This window comes from Excalfactoria chinensis, chromosome 17 (assembly GCF_039878825.1).
Source record: "Excalfactoria chinensis isolate bCotChi1 chromosome 17, bCotChi1.hap2, whole genome shotgun sequence".
NCBI lineage: Eukaryota > Metazoa > Chordata > Aves > Galliformes > Phasianidae > Excalfactoria > Excalfactoria chinensis.
The window spans coordinates 277,776-301,780 of NC_092841.1; the positions used below are offsets into that span (position 1 = coordinate 277,776).

The window sequence follows — 24,005 nt, forward strand, 5'->3', positions numbered from 1 at the left end:
GATGCCATCATCTTCAATACCTGGGAACAGTAAGTGGTGTGTGTATCTGTGATAGCCGGAGTGGGCTTCAGGGCCCCATGAGCTCCTACCTCCACACAGAGCCAGATGAAGCAGGGCACTCCTGCTGGCATAGGGCATCCATGTGGCACCTGAACCCCTGGTCTGGGAGAGGGCAGTGCTGGGGCAAACTGGACTGGGAGGCAATGGGACTTGGGGTGGGAGTGGGACTGGGGTCACAAGTGGGAGCAGCTTTAGCCAAATGATGGACAGAATGATCTCCAGAGATCCCTTCCATCCCCTGTGATTCTGTCTTTCATTGGAAAGGACTATGATCTCTATTATATAGGCTTTTTCTTCTATTCTTGACAGTAAAGATCCTGTGCCCTTTTTAGCTTCTGTCTTACTCTCAGCTGAATCCATTTAAAGGAGCTCCTGCATGCTTTTGTGACAGCAATTCAGCAAGACCTCTAACGTGCTGAATCCAGTATCCCAGCACAGTTAAGGCTGACAGTGTTCCATCCCTTTGGTTCAAAAAGTAAAAAGGCTGCTGATGTATCCCAGCAGACACACACACACAGCACATACTTCCACGGTGTCTAGGAATTACATAGCTATACTGTGTACATTATTGGCAGTATTTGCACATATATTATACCAGTATTTACAGTACTTACAGCTACAATTTCCACTTCAAAGTAAGAACTATAAAAGAATATATAAAGGAGGTAGGGAAAGGGCAAAATGCATAAAATATTTTTGAGGAAGGTAAGGATGACATTTGTACCTTTAATCCCTCCCAGAGGACTGTAGTGTTCCTTGGAGGTGCCCAAGACCAGGCTGGATGGGGCTGGATGGGGCCCTGAGCAGCCTGATCTGGTGGGTGACAACCACCCACGGCAGGAACTGGATGATCTTTAAAGTCCCTTCCAACCCAATACACATTTGTTGTTAGAAATGTTTGGTCAGACCAAAGGTGTATTTCCTTACTGCCACTTCATTGCAGTGACACCATGGCTTTGCAACAGGCATGGCACAATACTGGAATCACTTCAGGTAATATTAAGACAGTAACTCACTATGACTACTTAAGTTATAGAGAAGGCAGAATTGGTATGATGTGGGTATAGAGACTCAGTGATCCTTGGTAGCATTGCTTTCAGTATTCTCAAGGTGTGGCAGGAGGGGGAAACCCGTAACCCAGCCTATTCCTTCAGGATTTGCCTACTCATATTCAGCCTGTCAGGCATAGTTGAAGTGTACATAAGATCTGTGACAAGTCAAATGAAGTTTGCTGTAACTGCACTGCACAGTATTTGGACCACACGATACTGATGAGGTGGTGTTTGTGTTGTGTATTAGGCGAAATATGGGGAATATCGGGCTGTTACGTGACAGGCCCTTCCCCATTTCTGGAAGGATCGGTGATGTGTAATGCAGTAGGCATACACGAAGGGCATAGTTGATATAAGTGTGTGTTTGTTTTAATAAATGGCCATTTTACTGCTCACCACCTTGGTGTCGCTTCGGTAATTGGCCTGGCTGCGGGCTTCTAGGGAGTCAAGATCGTAAAGTCATCAGCGGCCGTAAAGCCTTCATGTTTGTCCCACAGGAATGACACTATGTGACACTCTTTTTACTCTTATTACTCTTGTAATAAAAGCATCTCAGTAGTAGAATCCTGCAGGTATTTGTTATCATACTTTTCAACATATTAAAAAACAATGTGTAAAAGAAAGCGAGATGACAAAAATAGTAGTATGCTAAACAGGAGTTTTTGTCCTGAAGAGAAACATACCAGGAATTTATGAAAGTATAAGTGGCTTTAAAAGATTAATTATGGTTTGCTTGCTGCTCTGCCTGCTCAGCTTAGAACTCCTAGTCAGCTTTAGAGAAAAGAGGATGGACAACTACATGAGATAGCTTGTATTGTTGCCCTTGCAATACACGTTTGCATATCTCTTTTGTGAACAAAAATTAAAAGTAGTTTTTGAGGACATTTACACCTGAAGTGAAAAGTCTTGAAGAATTGAGAAGATGCAACCTGAAAAAAAATATCTTCTGCAATTAAGCTAGATGATGTATTCAGTGATCAGTTATTAGACTGGATTGCCAGAAGAAGCAATTAAATTTTGTTTCCTGAACAAAGCCATTTAGTTAAAATGCAATATCCTCCTAAAGCAAAATGTATAAGGAATAATTATATTCAGTTGTAAAGACATAATGGTTTTCTCCTTTGAGGAATTCTTATGTGAAATTCTATGGTGAGAACGAAGCTGGATACCTGAACAGACCACTTAAACGGCGGTCTTTAAAATGTAAACAAGGGAAAATGTAAACCTTAAAATAATCTAGGATAATGATTAAATACAACAGTGAACCAATTATTTTCCATGGGAAAATCTCTACAATTTTTATTATCTACATATTAATTATTGATTGATGAAGAACTAAGCAGTAATCACAAATCAAAGTGATAGAATTTCACATTTTGTGCAATTCTCTTTCACTTTGCACCACTGGAGGCATCTACTCTTCACTTTCTGCCTTCTTGCCTATTTCACGGCTTTTTGCTCGGAGCTTGTTGACCTGTGACTCTGCAATGTCAGCCCGCTCCTCAGCTTCCTCCAGCTCGTGCTGGATCTTGCGGAATTTGGAGAGATTGACATTGGACAGCTCCTCCTGGGAAAAGGAAATCAGATACGAAAATCTTAAATAATATAATTTCCATTTTTTCTTCACTGTGTTGATATCAGATTTACTAAAAAGATTATCAAATTCATGCTGACTTTTTAGAAAACTTAGTAAAACATATTAAAAAAAAGGTTTTTATATGCTTAACAGTAATTTTTTCTTATTGAAAACCTACACTGAACATTCCATGGTACTGTGTCTTTATAGGAAAAGAGTCAAGGACTGAGATAATATCTCCAATACTTCTACAGAGAATCCAAAGAAGTAGCTTACATGCTAAATGGTTAGGTGGTTAATAATACATGACAGAAATATAAGACTCTCTTTAAGTCCTAATGGACTTTGAAATTTCCAAAAAATACATTTATAATTATAGAATAATTTAGGTTGGAAAAGCCTTTCAAGATCATCAAGTCCAATTGTCAATCTGACCTCCTGAGCTTCATCATTAAAACACGCCCCTTAGTGCCAGATTCACATACTGACTAAATATATTCAGGGATGGGAACTCTCATTTCCCTGAATTTTCAAGCCTGTTCCAGTGCTTGATCTATCCTCTGTAAATAAATTCCTTCTAATTCCAATCTTAACTTTCCCTGGTAACTTGAAGCAGTTTCCTTTCATCTTATCACTTGTCACTTGAGAAAACAGACCAACACCCTTCTCACTGCAACCTCCTTTCAAGTAGTTAGAGGGAGTGAAAAGGTCTCCCTCCACCCTTCTATTCTCCAGACTAAATAACCCCAATTGCCTTAGTTACTCCTCGTATGTCTTGTTATCTAGTTACTTCACCAGGTTCACTGCTCTTATCTACATGGGCTTGAGCAACTCAATATCCTTCTTGTAGTGAGGGGCGCAAAACTGAGCACAATATTTGAGTTGTGGTCTCACCAGTGCCAGGGACAATTGCTTCCCTAGACCAGTCGGCCACACTCTTTCTGATACAAGCCAAGATCCTGGTGGCCTGTAGGCCAGCTGTGTATTGCTGGCTCACATTCAGCTGGCTGTTGATCAGTAACCCGGGTCCTTTCTACTGGGCAACCTTCCAGCCACTCCTCCCGAAGCTTCTTTCACTGTTGTTATGACCCAACTGCAGAATCTGGCATTTTGTCTTGTTAAATGCTGTGTAACTGGATTCGACATACTCATCCAACCTGTCCAGATCCCTCTGCAGACCCATCCTATCCTCAAGCAGATAACTCTCCTGCCTAACTCTATTTAATTAAGACTCTTTTAGCCTGGCCATCCAACCAGTTCTTCGCTGAGTACATGTGTACAACACATCATGAACAAATTTCTTCAGAATACTGCAGACAACATTATGAAATGCTTTACAATATCTAATAGCATCTAATGCTTTCAAGATAAAAAATATCCATAGTTTTTCCTTCCTCTATGAAGCAGGTCATATTGTCAAAGATCAGGTTAGTTAGGCCACACCTACCTTTCATAAACACACACTAGCTACTTCCGATAACATGATTGCCTTGTATGAGCCATGTGATGGAACTCAAGGAGATCTGCTCCATAATTTTCCCTGGTACTGAGTAAGGAGAGTCCTTACTGACCTCCTTAAGAGTCAGGTAGATGTAGGCAACTCATCTAGCAACTTTAGTTTAAAGCTTTCTACACAATCCTGGCAAGCCTGTTAATCAAAGATGTCTTTCCTCCCCTCTGACAGATGGATCTCCTCAGGTCCCATCGCACTGGTTTTCTCAGAGACTCCCATGTTAAGAGAAGCCAAATTCTTTTCTTTAAGACCAGGACTGTAAGCACTCATTTTTCTGCCAGATTTGTCTGGTCCATTCAAAGTCTATTCCATTGACTGACAGGATCAAACAGAAGACATGTGCTCCAGGGCCTCTTGAAACTATTCCAAGGGCACGCAGGAGTTCAAAGTAGACTTATTTTTTATTAAAACACTTTCCATTTATTTCCTGCTATAAAAATATGTATTACAATTTCTGGAAGGCAATTTCTATTTCTTCAAGAGAAAAACATTGAATGTGAGATAAAGAAAGTGAAAGAAAAAAGCAAGGACATGCTCCCACACGAGCTGATCATAGATTTCAACATCACAAAGTGATGCAACAGTACTCAGAATCCCTTAGATACTGTGTAATACACAGACAAAAAAAAAGTCATAAATGTTAAGGGCTTGAACAGGCAGAGCAAAATGCCAACACAAAATGCCAGTGCTGCCAGGAGGGAGACTGACTGCTAACAGTAATACTTACAGCCTCCTCAGCTTGCCTCTTGTAGGATTTCACCTTCATCTGCAGCTTGTCCACCAGGTCCTGGAGCCTGAGAACATTCTTCCGGTCTTCTTCAGACTACAGAAAAAGGCAAATAATAGTAACGCTTCCTATCCTCCCACCTTACATTTCTTCCAGCTGAAACAAAGGCAGTAACACTCCTTCGAGAGCACTGCTGTACAGTAGGACAAAAGAAAAAGACATGTTAACCATGTCAGTGAAGGAGAACAATGGAAAGAAATCACAATATCCAAGAAATCACACTGTCAGAGTGACAGCGCACTGACTTCATGAAAGAAGGATGTATAAGAAAAGGCTTTTTCTGCCTTACCTGGTAGGTCAGCTCCTTCACCCTCCTCTCGTACTTGCGCACACCCTTCACGGCTTCAGCGCTGCGCTTCTGCTCAGCATCAACCTCCCCTTCCAGCTCCCGCACCTGCAATGAGAAACCCATCCTTGGAGCTTCCCTGCTCTCTCTGACCTGGGATTGCACATGCTTGCACAGATACCAGTCCTACGCACCCTGGCCTCCAGCTTCTGGATTTGCTTCTTGCCTCCCTTCAGGGCCAGCTGCTCTGCCTCATCCAGACGGTGCTGCAGGTCCTTCACTGTCTGGTCCAGGTTCTTCTTCATCCTCTCCAGGTGGGCACTGGTGTCCTGCTCCTTCTTCAGCTCTTCTGCCATCATGGCTGCCTGGAGGAGGAAGAATCACTTTGTGACTGGACAGGTTTTGAGGGAGAATGCATCCACCGTCAGCAGTGAAGAAGTGCCCCAACTCACATCAGTGATGGCCTTCTTGGCCTTCTCTTCAGCGTTGCGGGCTTCCTGGATGGTATCCTCCATCTCACTCTGAATTTGGGAAATGTCTGATTCTAGCTTCTTCTTGGTGTTGATCAAGCTGGTATTCTGTTAAAGAAAAAGCATACTGTGTTTTCTCCAGCAGAGTTAATATACCAGCCTTGGCAAAAACCAACGTACCCACTTTTATATAGAGTTGTCTTAATGTTTATATGAAGAATATCCCATAAATAGTTGTAGTAGAAGACTTCTGAAGAGCCATAGGATATAGTCATAAGAAGTGAAAATGGGTTTCATAATTGTGTGAGTTCCCTAACAACTGTTTTTCACATCTGACCCTGAATTTGGGAATTGTTTCCAGTTTTATATTTTTAGACTGACCTGAGTATGGAGGAGCTGCACACGCTCACTTGCATCCAGAAGCTCCTGCTCAGCCACTTTTCTCGAGCGCTCTGTCTGCTCCAGTGCTGCCCGCAGCTCCTCAATCTCAGCCTGCAGCAGGTTTGCTCTGCGCTCCACCATGGCCACTTGCTCCTTCAGGTCCTCCTGTGACCTGAGAGCATCATCCAAGTGTATCTGGGTGTCCTGCAGAGCAAAGGAAAGAATTTATAAGGTTCATAGTCCTCCAAAACTGAAAATATTATTTAAGATTTTGTTAATGGTCATCGTTTATTCAATGGACCTTGAGTACTCCTTGTGTGTTTCTCAGGTTCTTCTGTGCCTCTGCTGCCTGGCGGTTGGCATGGCTCAGCTGGATCTCTATTTCATTAAGGTCTCCCTCCATCTTTTTCTTCAGTCTCAGGGCTTCATTTCTGCTCCTGATCTCAGCATCTAGTGTGCTCTGCATGGAATCTACAACTCTGAGGTGGTTTCTCTTCAGCTGTTCAATTTCCTCATCTTTCTCTGCTATCTTCCTGTCAATGTCAGACTTGACCTGGTTGAGCTCCAACTGGACACGAAGGATCTTCCCCTCTTCATGTTCTAGGGAGGCCTATAGAAGAATAAATGAGAATTATATACTTACATAACAGATGTTGAAAATGATGCTTGAGAAAAAAGCAATGTAATGTTCCTGACAGTATCTCTATAGTTTCATGCAAGGACTCTAATCCTCTTCTTTCTGGGAATGACTTCACATTACTTATGAGGAAAGAGATCCAAGACCTAAATCAGATAAACTAATATTTCTGGGTACCTCAGCTTCCTCTAGAGCTGCTTGAAGTTCAGATTTCTCCTGCTCAATCTGCTTCTTGACTTTCTCCAGCTCATGAATCGCCTTTCCTCCCTCTGCAATCTGCTCCGTGAGGTCAGCAATCTCCTCTGTAGAGAAAAAGGAATAATCACGTGATCAGATATAGAGCATAAAGGGAAAGGCCCTGTGACACCAGCATAAACAGGACCCCTCCCATCACTGCAGGGACTAACCCAGTTGGAGGGGTGGGCAGGAAAGCTTCTGAGAAAGCCCTGCCAGCAACAAAGGCTGAGCGACTTACGCTGCAAGTTCTTGTTCTCGCGCTTCAGCGTTTCCAGGTGGTCCAGGGACTCCTCATAGGCATTCTTCATCTTAAACAGCTCTGTGCTGAGGGACCGAGACTCCTTCTGGGAGGCCTCCAGCTCAGCCTGCGTTTCCTCGTACTTCTGCTTCCACTCTGCCAGGATCTGAGGAGCAGCAGAGCGTGAGTATGGATGTGGCAACCACCTTCTGCTCAGGAATCACAGGGCTGGAGCCCAGAATACCTTGTCAAAGTTCTTCTGCTTCTTGTCCAGAGCTGCACAGGCAGCATTTGATCGCTCCACATCAATCATCAGGTCCTCCACCTCATTTTGCAGCCTCTGCTTTGTCTTTTCCAGGGAAGCGCATTTGGCATTCACAGCTTCCACGTGTTCCTCAGCATCCTGCAAGCGCTGGGCCAGCTTCTTCCTGGGAGGTTGTAAGCACAGTTCCCAGTGAGAAAGCAAATTCTCATGTTCACAGGAAGCTGTGGTGTGCAGCCAGTATGTTTTTGGAGAGTAGTCTTGGCCACTTGGTAGTGTGACGCCCATTTACATCACATGTACAACCTCTTCAAGACAGTCATTGTAATTGCATGTCTGAGTGCTGGGCTTTAGTAAAAACACTCTTTGCTGTTCACTGTTTTTCATTTTAGTGCATTTCCTCTACTCTGTGTCTAAACAGCTTTGGTGCTTCTCCTAATACATATTTTCTCATGGCTATATTTTCCTTTTCCCTATCTCCTCATCCCGAAGTACAGCATAATTTTCTCCCTGATAATACTTCAGCAGTCTCCTCAATTTTCTGTTATTACTTTCTGCCAGCTTTCCCCGCTTTCCCCACATACTTGGCCTCCTCCAGCTCCTCTGTGCGCTGAATAGCATCTGTCTCATATTTGGTTCTCCACTGGGCCACTTCACTGTTGGCCTTGGACAGGGCACGCTGCAGCTCACCCTTGGCTTCCTGCTCCTCCTCATATTGTTCCCGGAGCAAGTCACAGTCATGGCGGGCAGACTGCAAGGCATGAGCCAGCGCATTCTTGGCCTGTGGAAATGTAGTAGGACAAGAAAAAGAAATCTCTTGAAAAGTGTCCTGACTGAAAAGTTATTGGACTATGGATAATTCTTCCATGAGAATAATGGCAATATATAGAATAAGAAAGGAATAGCTGGGAATTTGCAACATCTTAAAGGATAGGTGACAGGTGTCAGAAAGATAAAATAACTCACACCAAATTAAATATCTTCTTAGTTTCTTTTTCCTACTCAGCATGATGTTTCTGTAATTTTTATATGTGTCTGAAAAACCTCCTTGTCAGGAAAATCCACTGGATAAAAGAGAATTTTGGAAAACCTCCTTACTTTGATCTCCTCCTCTAAATGTCTCTTGAGTTCCTCAATCTGTTGGGTGAATGCCTGCTTGCCTCGAGACAGCTGAGAAATCAGAGCATCTTTCTCCTCCACCTGGCGTGAATATTCACCTGGGACAGTTTGCAGTCAAGTAAGAACAATTTTATATGAATTTAAGAAATTTTTATCCTTGATAATCAAATACATGAGAAGATTGTCTTGGTAAATAACATTTTATTCCTTTCATTGAATATTAACCACTAATCTTCATCCATATCTCTGAGTAAACTATTCAACTTAGAGTCAGGACATGAAATTAATCACTCCTCCTTGTTTGTTATTTATTTTTACTTTATATTTGAAATAACTTTAGTGGTCACTTCGAGCATACAGCATGAGAACTAAATAGCACATGTTCCTGACATCTCCTGAATTTTTCCTGGCAAGCAGAGGGATGAAGACTTCTTTTGGAGTCAGATTAATTTTACCTTCAAACTACAGTGCCTTAATCATTTTGTTGGTCCTGTGCTAGACTTGCTCCCAAATATCTCCAACTCTGACACTGGCAACTGTAATACTGGACACAGCACTCCAAGGTGTGACCTTAGCACTGCTGCATACAGGGAAGGGTCACCTGCTCCATTCACATACTGCCAACACTCCTCCTAACACAGCTCAGTTTCTGTTGACCTTCTTTGCCACAAGAACACATTGTGTTCTATCACGCTTATGGTCTATCATGCATATAATATGCTATGCTTATGTTCTAGAATGTTCATGTTTAAATTCATGTTATGGTTTCTATCAAGACCCTATCAAGGAGTTCCTCTGACCCCTTTTTGACCCCTTATTTCTAAGCTCCTGGCTATTTGCTGTGATTTCTTACCGGACTCTGTTTGTAGACGAGCTTTCTGTGCAGTGATGTCATTGATGGTGCGCTGTTGCTCCTCTTCCTTGGTCTTAATTTCACTGAGTTGATCTTCTAGAGAACGACACATCTTCTCTAAATTTGCCTATTTGCATGAAGAACAAAATGAAGGATGATTGGTCATTTAACATAATTACATCTGAAATCACATGAATAGCAAAATATGAAGCTAATGATTTAGAGTACACTAAGTCAATATATGTCAAGTAGCTGATATATCTTTCTATATTTCTGCAACCTTTATTCCAATATTTGTACAATTAAAGTACAGTCAGTTTTTTATATACATAAAAAGGATGATGGTACACTTTTCCATTATTTTGAACTTCTGCTTTTGCATTATGTAATTGATGCATTTAAGGGAGGAGGAATAAAGTAATAGGGAAAAAAGAAATGTATGACTGAAGCAACTTCTGAGTTCTCTATAGATCCTTATATTAGGTGCATCAGCTAAAAATTTTCAGCTTTCAGAAAAAGATGCGGTGAATCTAATTCTGAAATGCATAAACAAAAATTCAAGATGCAACATTACTTATTGTAAATTATGATTATCATGCACTTTAAAATATGAATACTTGCTTATAAGTTTGAATTAATGCAGACATGCATTTATATACCTTGGCTTTGGAGACAGACTCCATGTTGCTGGCCAAGTCATCAATCTCCATCTTCAGCTCACTCTTCTCCTTCTCCAGCTTCTGCTTGACACGTTGCAGGTTGTCGATCTGCTCCCCAAGCTCCGCTGTGCTGTCCGCATGCTTCTTCCGCAGGGCGGCAGCCGTGGCTTCGTGCTGCAGCGTGGCCTCTTCGAGGTCACGGCGCATCTTCTGAAATTCTGCCTCACGCTTCTTGTTCATATCGATCTGAGCTGCTGTAGCCCCTCCTGCTTCCTCCAGGCGCTCGCTGATCTCCTCCAGCTCCCTGGAGAGGTCAGCCCGGTGCTTCTCTGCTTTTGCCCGAGAGGTTCGTTCTGCCTCAATTTCTTCCTCCAGTTCCTCAATACGGGCCTGGAGAACATCATGAACCCTTCACACCCATGCCTTCCTCAAACTGATGCTTTCTGAAGGGCAGAAGGGAAGGACCAGAGACTTGCCTGCAGCTCCTTGATCTTCTTCTGTAACTGCATGCCCAGGGCTTGCTCATCCTCAATTTTGCTCTGGATTTGACTGATTTCAAAGTCTTTCCTTTGCACAAAGCAAACTGCATTAGTGCCTGAAGAAAACTGCTAAGTGTACCTGCTCATACTTCAGGTGTCAGGTAACCATACTTACTTCTTCAGTTTCTCATCCAGCTGCTGCTTATCATTTTCCAAGTCCATTGTGGATTCCTGGGTCATTTTCAGGTCTCCTTCAAGTTTCCTCTTAGCTCTCTCGAGGTCCATGCGCAGCTTCTTCTCTTGCTCCAGGGACCCTTCCAGCTAAACAGAATGAGATCATCAGTGCTCTGCCAGCCATGCTTATCTCCACAGCTGTCCTCTGATAGCCATATGCTTTTGGTCTTACATCGTCCACTTGCTGCTCCAGCTTGGTTTTAGCTTTGGTCAGCGTATTGACTTTGTCCTCTTCAGCCTGCAGGTCATCCAGTGTCTGCTGATGGGCCTCTTGGAGGGCTTTCTTCTCTTTTGTCAGCTTGGCAATTGTCTCATCCAGGGCTGCCATTTCCTCTGTGAGGTTTTTCACCTTAGAAAAGAAAGAAGCAAGTGCACTTAAAGGTAAATAGGTACAAGACTCCCATAACAGCACAGAGCTTTTTTCTGGAGCATGAGTGACGACTTCTGCCTCATACCTTGTTTTCAGTGGCATGCTTTTCCTTCTCAACCTTGGCCAATGTTAACTCCAGGTCATCTATATCTTTCTTCAGCTCTGAACATTCATCTTCCAGTTTCCTCTTCTTGGCTGTCAGCTCAGCATTCATCTCTTCTTCATCTTCTGCTCTCTCTGTAAGCTCCTTAATTTTGGCTTCCAGCTGGATTTTGGTTTTGATGAGCTGGTCACATCTTTCCTCAGCATCAGCCAAACCATCTGCTTCCTGCACATGATTTGAATAAAATATTTTTCAAAATGCTGTTTATAAATCATTATTTTTCCATTCTTTAACTAGCAAGGAATTACTATTTTTAGTGCAGCTTTATGATAATATTTCTATTTGTTATCATAAGAATATTTATTTGTTTTGGAATGCCTCAAGCGCAGAAGGTAAAGGAATATATATATATTTTAAATGTCAGACTATAGTTACAGATGTTGAGAATTGTTAGGGCCAGTTGAAACCTATTCCTAATACTCTGCCAGTAAAGATAGTTCTGAAAGGATCATTGCTGCTATTTCCTGGGAAGGACAGGACTCCATCAGTGTTTCTTCTGAGGAGGCAGGGACCAGAATGGCTAGAGAAATGCCTCTCACTCTCATCCACTCTTATTCCAATTGAATTCCTTTTTAATTCCTGAAGTTAAGGTATTAATTGGACGTCCAAACTACCTTCATTAATCAGTTTAGAACATATCAGAACTATGCAGTAAATGAGGCTATCTAGAGCCATAATAACTGCTGCTGTAAGTTGTTGTCTATGATTTAAAATATCATACTGTAAATTTTAGAGTTTTACTTGGTAAATTGATTAATTCCCTCTTTATTTAAAAGTGAAAGGAACTAAATGACATAATTTCAATTTTTTTAATATTTATGTACTTCATCATAACTTTTTAATGTGATTTTCCCTTTCTATTTTAATAATTAATATTTTAATATCCTTCCTATTTAAATAATTATTTATATGCTGTTTAAATTAATACTGGTTTGGAATAATGTGTCTGTTACTGAGACAACTGTGATAATTTCACATAGGGCATTATGAGATCCAAAGCATTAGCAATACTCACAGCCTGCACTTGGAGCTGCAGATCATTTTTCTCCTGCAGCAGGGACACCATTTTCTCCTCCAGCTCCTTCCTCTTTGCCTCAGACTTTGCAAGCTCTTCCTTGGTCTTCTCAAATTCTTCCTTCATGTTGGCCATCTCCTTCTCAGACTCTGCGCTCTTCAGCAGGGGCTTGATCTTGAAGAACAGCTTCATCCAGGGCCAGTGCTTGACGTTCATGAATGCACGAACATTGTACTGGATGCAGAAGATGGATTCCCTAAAAGGTATTGAACATATGTACTAGCTTATATATTTTTAATGGGTAATAAATAATTAACTGTCTATACTACAATATATATATATATATTGTGTACTGACTGTTCTACATAGAATACTTCATATAGTTCACTATGTAATGGAGTATAGATACATATACATATATATTTTATACATATTTTATGAGTATGTGAAGCCAATGTTCTACTGTGATGTAGACATGGCCAATTTGTATGAACAGATTTGAAGTTCAGATGTTTGACCCATTTTTTATGGCCAAAGAAAAGGCGCACGTCCAGGATGGGACTCTGTTCATGTCATAATAGTTACTCAAGGGAAGAGAATGTTCCATTTATGCTAGAGGTATGTGTTTCTCCTCTTTGATTATAATGGTAACCTAAAATAATTATGAATAATTATTTTATTAATAATTTATATTTGTAATTATTGACATCTTTATTTACAGTTTGCATACCCTAATTCTGTAAATTCAGTAAAAATTACTACAAAGGGTGACATAAGTAAAATATTTTTTTTCTTCCAAAAACCGGGCTTTATACTGGATTTTTAATGAAACCATGTTTTATACTTCATCTACTGTCACTGTACACTTCTAAACAAATCCATACCTGAACTAAATAAACTGAACTAATGAGAAAAATATGAGATTCATTGAGATGGAGCTCATTTTCAGTTGTGTTTATGTCATCGGTGTGTGATGAGGATTGGCCCAGCAGGCCAAATAACTCTATATATCTACCTTCTTTCCATCATTTTCTTGAACTCCACTCTCATCAGGAAGCCCCTGCACCTGGCCTGTGTGCGAGTGATGAGCTGTGCCAGCTTCTCATCTCTCATCTCCTCCAGGAGTCCCAGCAGCCCAGCTTTGAAGAACACCTTGAGTAAGGGAACAGCACATAGTTTTCAGGTACTGCAAAGTACAGGTACATAGCACTTCAGTCAAGCAGTATTTGTACCTTGGTGTGACCAAATTTGTACTGGGTGTGGTCCACATCGATTGACCCAAGAAGCTTCTCAGAAGCTTTCTTGCTATCAATGAACTGTCCCTCAGGGATGGCACTGGCATTAAGCACTTTGTATCTATGGGAGGAAGTAGAATATGAAGAACAGATTCCTGTCAAACCTGTATTAACTGATTCCATTAAGCTTTTCTGTAAGAGAAGTCATGAGTGGAAGTAAATCTGAATTCTGCTCTGTTTTGTAGAAATGTCATTTTCATGGGTAAATGTGTTTTTAGAATAAAATATTCACTTTCCTTAGTTCAGAAATCCTTGATACATAATTAATACTGCTTTTCATAAGTAACTGCTGTTACATTTTCCATGCCTTATAAGGCATATTTAATGCTTTATCTTCAAAGGAGAACTCCATGTGCAAGAGCAAAATGTGGGCATGAGAAACAATTCCTCATCCAAAATAGTTGTAGTACATGATCTTAGTGTGCTTTCCAACACACTTTCCAGAGAAAGAAGAAATACCTAATTTTATTTAGTTTTCCAAAAATTTAGTCTAGCATATTTTGTAGCTGCTTTATTGACATTCATATCCTGATGCCTACAAGTCATTCTTCTTTGCTACCTAAAAGTTAACTAAGTCCAAGCTAGTCAACTTTCTGGATGCTTTATCACATACTAAAGAATGAATAAAAGACTCCAAATTGCCCTTTAGAGGTGGCTCTTATAGTCAGTTTCAGAAAGAAACTAGATACTAATTTGGACAACTGACTTCAGTATGACTTAGGATAGGAACTATAAAATTTCCATAACATCCACAGCATTTAAAACACTTAGGAAATATAAATTATTTATTAAGGATGTGACAAACAGTAAATTGAGTGGAGTCTGACCTCTGTTTAAAGTCTGCATAAAGTATTCTGCTGGGGAATCCTTTTCTGCAAATCCTGATTCCTTCCAGCACTCCGTTACAGCGCAGCTGGTGAAGCACCAGTTCATGCTCCATGGCACCTAACAAATGACATGAATTGGTACTTCATTGTACTGCACAGAGAAGAAAAATTTTCTCATGTGGTTGAATCTGAACTACTTACCAGGTGTTTTTGTTTCATTGGGAATGAGGCATCGCACAAAATGGGGATGTGTGCTTCGCAGATTGCTCATCAGTTTGTTTAAATTTTCCTTAAGAACAAGAGCAAAGATTATATTTAAAAACATTATTTACACAATCTCATTATTATATGGAGTAAAACTGCTACATTAAGATCATGATCATAAAACTATTTTTCTGCAGTTCTGTTGTAATTCTTCCAGTGATTTGATGAGAACCCTCTGTTATGGAACATAGGCCTTTACTCTTTCTGAACATAACCATTTTATATATTAGATTAATCTAAAGCTTCTTTTCCTGTACCAATTTTTCTGTATTTTTTTCACAATTTAGTAAAGTTTATAATGCTTATTCTACAGTACCCGGAAAAGAGCTGAGACAGTCTGGAAAGAAGACCCCTTCTTCTTGCCACCTTTCTTGCCACCGCCACCGCTCTCTGAAAAATAATATAATTACTTTTCAAATAAATTAATAACAAAAGCCTGTGGTTAGAATTATAAAAACTATGTATTCTTATGTTAAAAAATAGAAACTGTAGTGATATGAGAAAAAATGACAAATGCAGACAGTGTTTATAGTTACAATATAGTGTTTTTCAGATAATAGCAGAAGAAAATCAAATGACTTTCTTTAACACAATTTAAGAAAATGGAAACAGGAAATAAATGCAATATCTTGTATAGCAGCATAATTAAGGAATTACCTCATGAATGAACACAGCAAATGCAACAGCTTATTAGTTTTTAAGTATCTTTACATCTAAGATTACACATAAATGTAGCAATATTGTTTTGAGTTTGATATTGCTTCCTGAAGTATTTGGGAATGCCTCTTACTATAGAAATTATCCAGCATGTCAGAAGTCTTTGTACATTCCTTAGTGTAGCTGTCTGATCATAAAATCAACATATTTATTAAAGTTGCTAGGAAAATGTAATATTCTTTATTAGTCAGAGTGACTGAATCCCAAAAAACAGACAAGATTTTGGACTCACAATCTTTTCATTATTTTAAGAAACCTTTTATATATATAAGCCTTGTTTTCCATAAATTTAAGCACTAGTGATCAAAGTAATACTTGCTACATTTACTTATGAAATGTGGAAGTGCTACATTCATAAAATGTAAATATTACTGAAAAATGATGCAAAATATTATTGCAAGTATTTATATATTTATTATTGTAGAATTTATTTGAAATAAATTACCTGCTTCTGCTCCACCAACAGAGGCAAACAGTAAGGCCAGTGTCTTCAGGGATGATTTCTGATACAGCCCCACAACAGTTTCATTCAGGGGGTCCTTGTTCTTCTCAAGCCAACCAGTGATGTTGTAGTCCACTGTGCCAGCGTAGTGCACCAGGGAAAAGTGGGCCTCAGCCTTGCCTTTGCCAGGTTTAGGCTTCTGGAAGTTGTTGGACTTGCCCAGATGCTGGTCATAGAGCTTGTTCTTGAAAGAGGTGTCAGTTGCCTTGGGGAACATGCACTCCTCTTCCAGGATGGAGAAGATGCCCATGGGCTGGAGGAAAATACAAATATATAAAGGAAGTCAGGACATGGGAGAGATAATATAAGAAAAAGGAATGGAAGATAGTGATGATACAAATGTGTCATCTCTTTTTTTTCCCCGAGAAATGGCATATTGCTAGTAGATGTTTCATCATTTATATGAAAACAAGTCCATCCAGATGTTTCAAGGTCATAATGTAGTACAGTTCGACCATGTAAATATCCAAGTTGTGCTTGTTAGTTGAAGATGAAAAGTAAAATCAATGAAATTATCAGAGTTTAGGTGTAATGAAGAGCTTACGCTATGTAAATGCTGATAGAAAATTTCTTCAAACATTTAAGGTAGAAACTGCTCAGCGTATTTACTCACTCAGCATACATAAAAGAACACAAGCATTTCACTATGAATTCACTTACAACTGTGACTAGGACTGAAAATTTTGCCCACCCGTGAATATGTACTACTTGACAAAATCCCACAGGTAGTGATATAAGGTACATTTTACCACCTCACAATAAGACACATGAAGACAAATATACAGAGCTGACTGTCCAGAAAAAAACAAAAACAAAAAAAACAAAACAAACAAAAAAAAAAAAAACAAAAAAAAAAAAACAAAACAAAAAAAAAAAAGAAAAACAAACACAACAAAAACAAACGTATGTCTTGCATTAAGTGTGAGTACCACATATTAGAGTAGTATAAATTTTAGCGTAGAAAAATTCCTTTTACATATGAAAAACTGTTAAGTGCAGGAGGCCCAAATACCTTTTCAATGAGCTCAATGCAGGCAGCCAGGTCCATCCCAAAGTCAATGAACTCCCATTCAATACCTTCCTTCTTGTACTCCTCTTGCTCCAGCACAAACATGTGATGGTTGAAGAACTGTTGCAGTTTCTCATTGGTGAAGTTGATGCACAGCTGTTCCAGACTGTTGAACTGCAGAATGCAAGGAAATTTACTTACTTGTAAAGTTCAGTTCCATGAACACATGAGATTTTCTAGTATGTCTCATTTTCAACCCATTAAGGTCTAACTGAATTATGGAATGGCTTGGGTTGGAAGAAATCTTAAAGATCATCTAGTTGCAATCCCACTGCTGTGTGCAGGTTTGCCACCCATGAGACCAGGCTGTGCAGGGCCCCATCCAACCTGGCCTTGACCATATCCAGGTTTGGAGCATCAACAGCATCTCTAGGCAATTTGTTCCATTTTCTTACCACCCTGAGAGTAAAGAATTTCCTCCCGCTCTTTTAGTTGCAAACCAGCCCCTTTGTCTTATGTGTATGTGCCTGTTTACATGTTCAGTCTACCTGACGTTTTAGAAGTCACTCTCCATCTTTTTTTGTAAGCCTCATTTAATTACTGGAAGATTGCAATGTGTTCCCTTCAGAGCATTATCCTTTCCAGGCTGAACAAGCTCAGATCCCTCAGTTTTTCTTCATAAGATTGTTGCTCCAGTCCTCTGAGAATCGTCCATGGATGTGGGCCTCAACTGGTGACTAGAGTATTCCATCCTTTAATGCATTTACACTTTCAAACCCTAGCCCCTAATGAACATATTTAGGACCTCTGGAAAACATTCAGAGCTCACACCAAAATTCTAGGTATCACAGTACTTTGCCTTCATGGATTTGGCTATACTGATGGTCTACTTCCAAGCGTTCAGAGGAAATCTGGCTTCTGCATTATCACAATCCTCAAGAATACAAGTTTCAATTTCCTCACAATCTATTTTAGCCATCAGTTATTAAACATTCTGATTGCACTTCTAAGTACTGATTTCATTGCTGCATGCAACAAACCTACAGCCTTTGTAAGTTAAGTACTTTGTGAGTTAAGCACTGCATAATGAAAAATAAAAAAGAACTATTCCAGCTTCATAATGTCCCTTCCATTAAACTTGTCAGACTATCCTCTTACATCAAAGATCTCAAAGCCAGCGATGTCCAGGACACCAATGAAGTACTGCCGGGGCTGCTTGGTATCCAGCTGCTGGTTGATGCGAACAACCATCCACAAGAACATCTTCTCAAAGACAGATTTTGCTAGGGCACCCACTGAATTGTATACCTAAACAAACGTAGAATATAAAGTTACCATTCATGATAAAGGCAGAAGTTCAATGGTTTTAATTCATGCCATGTGTTTTCTGTCATCACTTGTTTCTTACCTGCTGCACAGTTTGACCCTTAGTGACATACTCATTCCCAACCTTGACACGGGGATAACAAAGGGCCTTGAGCAGGTCTGCTGAGTTCAGACCCATCAGGTAGGCAGCCTTGTCTGCAACTAAACAAATAAACAACAAGATCCCCAGTAGATGTATGTTCTAGTAATTTGGAATGGCTTCTGCATAAATCACACATATTCTGAGTCACACAGGAGTTGTAACCTCTCTTGATTTACTCTTTGATTGTGGGTTGTTTTGTTTGTTTGTTTGTTTGTTTGTTTTAATTGGTTATTTTAAAAAAGATTTTTTTTCAGTTGAGATTTTTAGATGTAAAAATTCTTCCAAATGAATTTACAATGTCCAAATTTTAAAGTGGCTAGCCAAGCAAAACGCCATTTCCTTAGCCTTATGCCAAGTTACATTTTCTGAACAAACAGAAAAAGAAACAGATTGGTAACAAAATACACTGTACTTATTGGAGTTAATGAAACTCTATGGACATTAGAGAGAAAGACTAGTGAAGCATTATGCCACAAGTTTAAATATGGTATCTAATGGACTGCATTTTCCCTAAGGATAAGTTTCAAAAACACTGGAGCTATACACAGGACAATTAAGTTTAATAAACTATGAGAAAGAGAGAGGGAAAGGGTAAGCAAGAGAAGAGAAAGGGTAGGTCTGTCATAAGGGCACATGACATGAAAGTGCATATGAAGCATAGGTGTGTAATTGAATTCCTCCATGCAGAAAAAATTACAAACACTGATCACACATGCAGAAAAGATTACAAATACTGATCACACATTTACAAGGGGGAAGATGGTGTGTTTCATCAATGACACCATCATTGCAGCTGTAAAAGAGTAAGTCACTGCTACTTATGCAGACTTTTATGATAGCAGCATGCAGGCTTATTTCATTGCTGCAAAACTGCATAGTTAATGGTGGTGACTGTGTAGCTGACAATTTGCTATATCAAATAATGTTATTGTGCTCTTTGCTGTAATTTCTACAGAAATAAAAAGAAAGCATTACTTTTGGACTGATCTACAAATATACAAATCCTAATATTGAGTAGTTTCTCTTGTAGGTGTTATTGATGCTTAATTATTTTAATTGCAATTATCTCTAGAAAGATAGCAAGGGTGAATCTTGGGAGGTTATTTGTGTTTGTTTCATTTTTCCCACATAATATTACAGAGTACTTTTTAAAGTAATTAAATAGCCCCTAAGTTCTCTTTACCACCATAGGAATTATAGTCTTAGCTAATTCCGCTGCTTAAGATTATACAATAATATATTTTCTATGTGGAAATAACTCTGTTTTTTGTTTGTTTGTTTGTTTTTTCCAAAAAAACTTGTAAAGAAATAAAAACCTGAAGAATTCTAGGGAAAGGAAAGACAGTAGAAGAATGTTAGCTTTCTGTTTTTCAAATGGAAGCCCGGGACACATGCTTAAACTCATCAGAAAATGTAAGAGCCACATCTGCAGTATTAAATGATGCTCCTTTTTGACCTCCTGTGTAAATAAAAACAGCACAGTGCTCTCACTGCCTTAAGAACACAGGCTTTAGGGCAGAGCAGCATCAGGATTCTGGCTTATTTTTACACGGAAACACCATCTTCAGGATGTGACTACCTCTGATGACAAATGATCGTAGGTGCCTGGGTACATGAGCAGAGTGGTTCTTGGTAATATACCAGATGCAGAAAACTGCCGGTCAGAAGAGCAATAAGAGTTGTCTTTCTTGTGCCTGGCTAGTACAATGTCAGCCAATGGAAGCATGGTTCGGGATTCCCTGGCCCTTATATTTGCATAGCTCAAAGCTGTCTGCATCTCTCACTGGGTTGTGTTCTTCCAGGGAAGACCTCTATTTAGAACACCCTTATGCACTGCAGTAGGAGCATCAGGGAAAAACCATGGGCAGAGTCAATGACTCTGAATAGGAATTACTGCCTCTATTAGCCAGTGTTTCAGTATGCATTATGCTAATACCTTCTGTGCCATCTGGCTCTGCCTGCTCTTCACGTTGCTTCTGCTTAAACTTCAGGTTGCCATAGTGCATGACAGCCCCCGTCAGCTTGTAGATGGCTGTCTTTTCATCAGGAGTGAAGCCCAGGATGTCAATGGCACTCTAACGAAGGAAGAAGAGAGGAACACTTAAACGTGAGTACCATGCCTGCTTCTAGGTCAGAGTCCATCCAAGAAAACTTCTGGGCATTTCTTACGTCAGTGGCCATCAGCTCCTCCTGGTCATTAATGCTGGGCACTGTGATCTCGCCTTGACTCACATACTGATAGTCGTATGGGTTGGTAGTGATCAGCAGCATCTCTGAGAAGAAGGACAAAATGTATACAGATCAAACAGAATTGGCATGGAAAGGGACGAAAAAGATTGTTCAGTGCACTGTGTTTGGAGAAGTTCCTACCTATTAGCTCTGGCTTCTTGTTGGACATGATCTGATAAAAGATGTGGTAGCTTCTCTCAGCCTTGAGCTGGAAAGTGACCCTGGACTTCTCCAGCAAATCTGGCAGGGATGGGAGGAGAAAGTTAGCACAGAAAACAAGGATGGTCAGAAAGAACGCGACCAATTAGGCCTGGAGGGTCTCTTACATGTTTCAATGTCAGCAGAAGCCAGTTTGCCTGTGGCACCAAAGTGAATTCTGATGAATTTACCCTGAAAGGATAAAAAAATATGACCTAGATCCCCCTAGATTCCCATCTCTGACTGTGAAGATGTTTCATGTGTTGTGTTGATGAGGAAGAGAGTCATTTCTTCTTAGGCCAGGCAACAACTTACAAAGCGTGAGGAGTTGTCATTCCTCACAGTCTTGGCATTCCCAAAAGCCTCCAACAGAGGGTTGGCACTGATGATTTGATCCTCAAGTGTCCCCTGGAACAGAAATCTTGTTATGCTACAGCTCAGAAAACAGTCTGGCATTTGCAGGGTCCTACTTTTAGGAACTCACCTGCATTTTGCCTGTTGGCTGCTCCTCCTTCTTCTTATCTCCACTAGCTGCAATTGTTGCAAAGTACTGGATGACACGTTTCGTGTTCACAGTCTTCCCTGCACCGGATTCTCCACTGTCAGACCAAACAGAGAAGCAGAGAGTGTGAGGTCAGGGAGAAGGTCCCCTGGCACAGGGCAGCCCCACAGGGACCCGAGCAGGGAGAGTACTTACGTGATCAGGATCGACTGATTCTCGCGGTCTGTGAAAGATGCAAAAGGAAAGTTTAACCACTGTCCTGAGTAGCACTGAGCTGACTTAAAAGTAAAGCTGTAAATTGGAGCTTCTTCAGAAGCACTAATTCCCAGGGAAAAGAAATGGATTTGCTACCATATCCCACAATAGCAGCACAAATGGAGGCATACAGCTGTCAGAGGCACATGGTCCTCACACAAACTGTGTATCTCCTTGCCCTTCGCACAGGTCTAGGTTTTAGGAATCTAGGCAAAATGCCTACCCGTGTTCAAAGTAAAGGACTGTCTAGAACAATTATGCTTTCTTTTTCCATCATTGTAAAATAGTAACAATCCTTGCATCCAGCTTTACTTCTGCACTAGGCAAGTGGAGAACTCGGTACAATACAGTGTAAACTGCACACAATACTGAATCTATGTGTGTATCTGGTACAGTCTGCCTTAACTTTAATTCCTCCTTCACTTGCTATCATACAGCTCTGGTGTTTGGTGCTGGTTTATCACATAGTCCAGTAAGAGCAATGGGGCTCTTCAGTTCAGGTTGCCTTGAAGGAGATCAGGCACTCACCAGTCAACATGAACTGATAGGCATTGTCAGAGATGGAGAAGATGTGTGGAGGGGCCTCCTGGCGCTTTTTGCCTCGGTAGGCCAACACCACCTCCGGGTTGTACACCGGCAGCCACTTGTAGGGGTTGACAGTGACACAGAAGAGGCCCGAGTAGGTCTGCGAGGAAGGGACACAGCACGTTGGCTCCCACTCAGCCTGGCACCGCAGTCCTCCCCAGCTACGCTACCCCAGGAAGAGCTGCTGGTACTTACGTAGATCATCCAGGCTGCATAACGCTCTTTGAGGTTGTACAGCACAGCGGGTTCATGGAGGTGGGTCATCATGGCCATGTCCTCAATTTTATCATACTTGGGAGGGTTCATGGAGAAGATCTGATCTTCCTTCACAGTTAGAGTCTGCCAAAGAAAAGACAAATCCCTGCATGTCAGCTCCAAGACCACTGCTGGGAATTAAATTCACGCTGTAAATCTTGTCTTTTACTCACTTCTCCACCTTCAGTCTTGACAGTGACCTTCCCCGATTCTTTACTCTGGATTGTGCTTTTCACATAGGATTCTTTAGCATGTACCACAAAGACAGATGACTTGGCATCAAAAGGCTTGTTCTGGGCCTCAATTCTCTCCTTTTCTGACTTTCGGAGATAAGGGGCTGCCTCCCCAAATATGGCCATATCAGCATCTGTAGCCATGGTTGCTGTTTACTGGGAGTAATGCAGCAATTATCTGTATGGGTATAAAATACATTACAGTAGTGCACAACAGAAGAAATCCTGGCACATTACAGTGGATTTTTATGGTGCTTTGCTACAGCTTCACAGAATCATACAATTGTTTGGCTCAGAAGAGACCTTAAATACCAGCTAGTTCTTACTCCCTTCAGTATGGGCAGGGATGCATTCCACTAGTCCAGGTTGCTCACAGCCCTTTCCAACATTGCCCTGAGCACTTCCAGGGATGCCTCATCACTATCATACTAGAGAATTTCTTCCTTTTGCTTAATCAATCTCTGTCCTCTTGCAGTTTAATACCTTTATCCTTTGTCCTGTAACTACATTTCCTAATTAAGAGACCCTTCCCAGCTTCATGTAGGCTCCCATTAAGTACTGGTAGGCCAAAATAAGGAATCTCCCATTATCTTTCTCTTTTCTGGGCTAAATAAACCCAGCTTTTTCTGCCTCTGTTCATTGGTGTTCTAGCCTTATGATCATACTCATGACCTCCTCTGGACCTATTCTAACAGGTCTATTTCTTTCTAACACTGTTTCCCAGATTTGAATTCATTACTATAAGTGGGGTCTAGTGAAAGTAGAGTATAGAGGTATAATCATCTCCCTAGAGCTGCAGGCTACACTTTTTAATGTAGACCAGAATGTAGTTGGCCTTCTGTGCTGCAAGTGCACATTGCCAACTCAGTGCAATTTTGCATCCACCAGTATCCCCAACTCCTCTTCTGTAGGACTGCTCTCGCCCTCTTATCACCCAGCCTTACTGATGCTGAGGATTGCCCCTCTCCAGGCATGAGTTTGCACTTGGCCTTGTTGAATTGCATGACATTTACCTGGGTGAACCTCTCAAGTTTGTCAGCATCCCTCTGCAAGACTTCCCTTCCTTCTAGCATGTAAACTGCATTATTCAGCTTTGTGTCATCTGCAAACTTGCTGAGGGTGCACTCAATTCCTCTGTTCATATTGCTGATGAAATATTAATTGTATCACATCAGCATATGTATCATCCACTTTAAGTGATAACTGATGCTTTCTTTCATTTTTCTTCTGGTAATGTGGAGCTGCATTCTATAATCTTTTATTTTATTTTAATTT

At 40.6% G+C, this 24,005-nt stretch overlaps 1 protein-coding gene across 1 annotated transcript; it reads right to left on the reverse strand.

The window, feature by feature from the left end:
* Positions 1-2,526: 2,526 nt before the first annotated feature.
* Positions 2,527-22,874, reverse strand: LOC140260020 (myosin-1B). Its single transcript, XM_072351928.1, has 38 exons — positions 22,671-22,874; positions 22,438-22,581; positions 22,186-22,342; positions 21,598-21,625; positions 21,385-21,499; positions 21,216-21,308; positions 21,029-21,092; positions 20,844-20,942; positions 20,643-20,746; positions 20,410-20,548; positions 18,414-18,532; positions 18,164-18,313; positions 17,009-17,179; positions 15,940-16,249; positions 15,094-15,167; positions 14,715-14,802; positions 14,514-14,631; positions 13,624-13,747; positions 13,407-13,543; positions 12,392-12,647; positions 11,299-11,541; positions 11,016-11,192; positions 10,785-10,930; positions 10,607-10,697; positions 10,131-10,520; positions 9,472-9,598; positions 8,598-8,716; positions 8,084-8,280; positions 7,482-7,665; positions 7,238-7,403; positions 6,940-7,064; positions 6,427-6,735; positions 6,126-6,329; positions 5,727-5,852; positions 5,469-5,639; positions 5,278-5,382; positions 4,929-5,024; positions 2,527-2,679 (listed from the first exon to the last, which is right to left on the reverse strand). The coding sequence occupies exons 1-38, from the start codon at positions 22,872-22,874 to the stop codon at positions 2,527-2,529; spliced, it is 5,823 nt and encodes a 1,940-aa protein (XP_072208029.1).
* Positions 22,875-24,005: the final 1,131 nt, after the last annotated feature.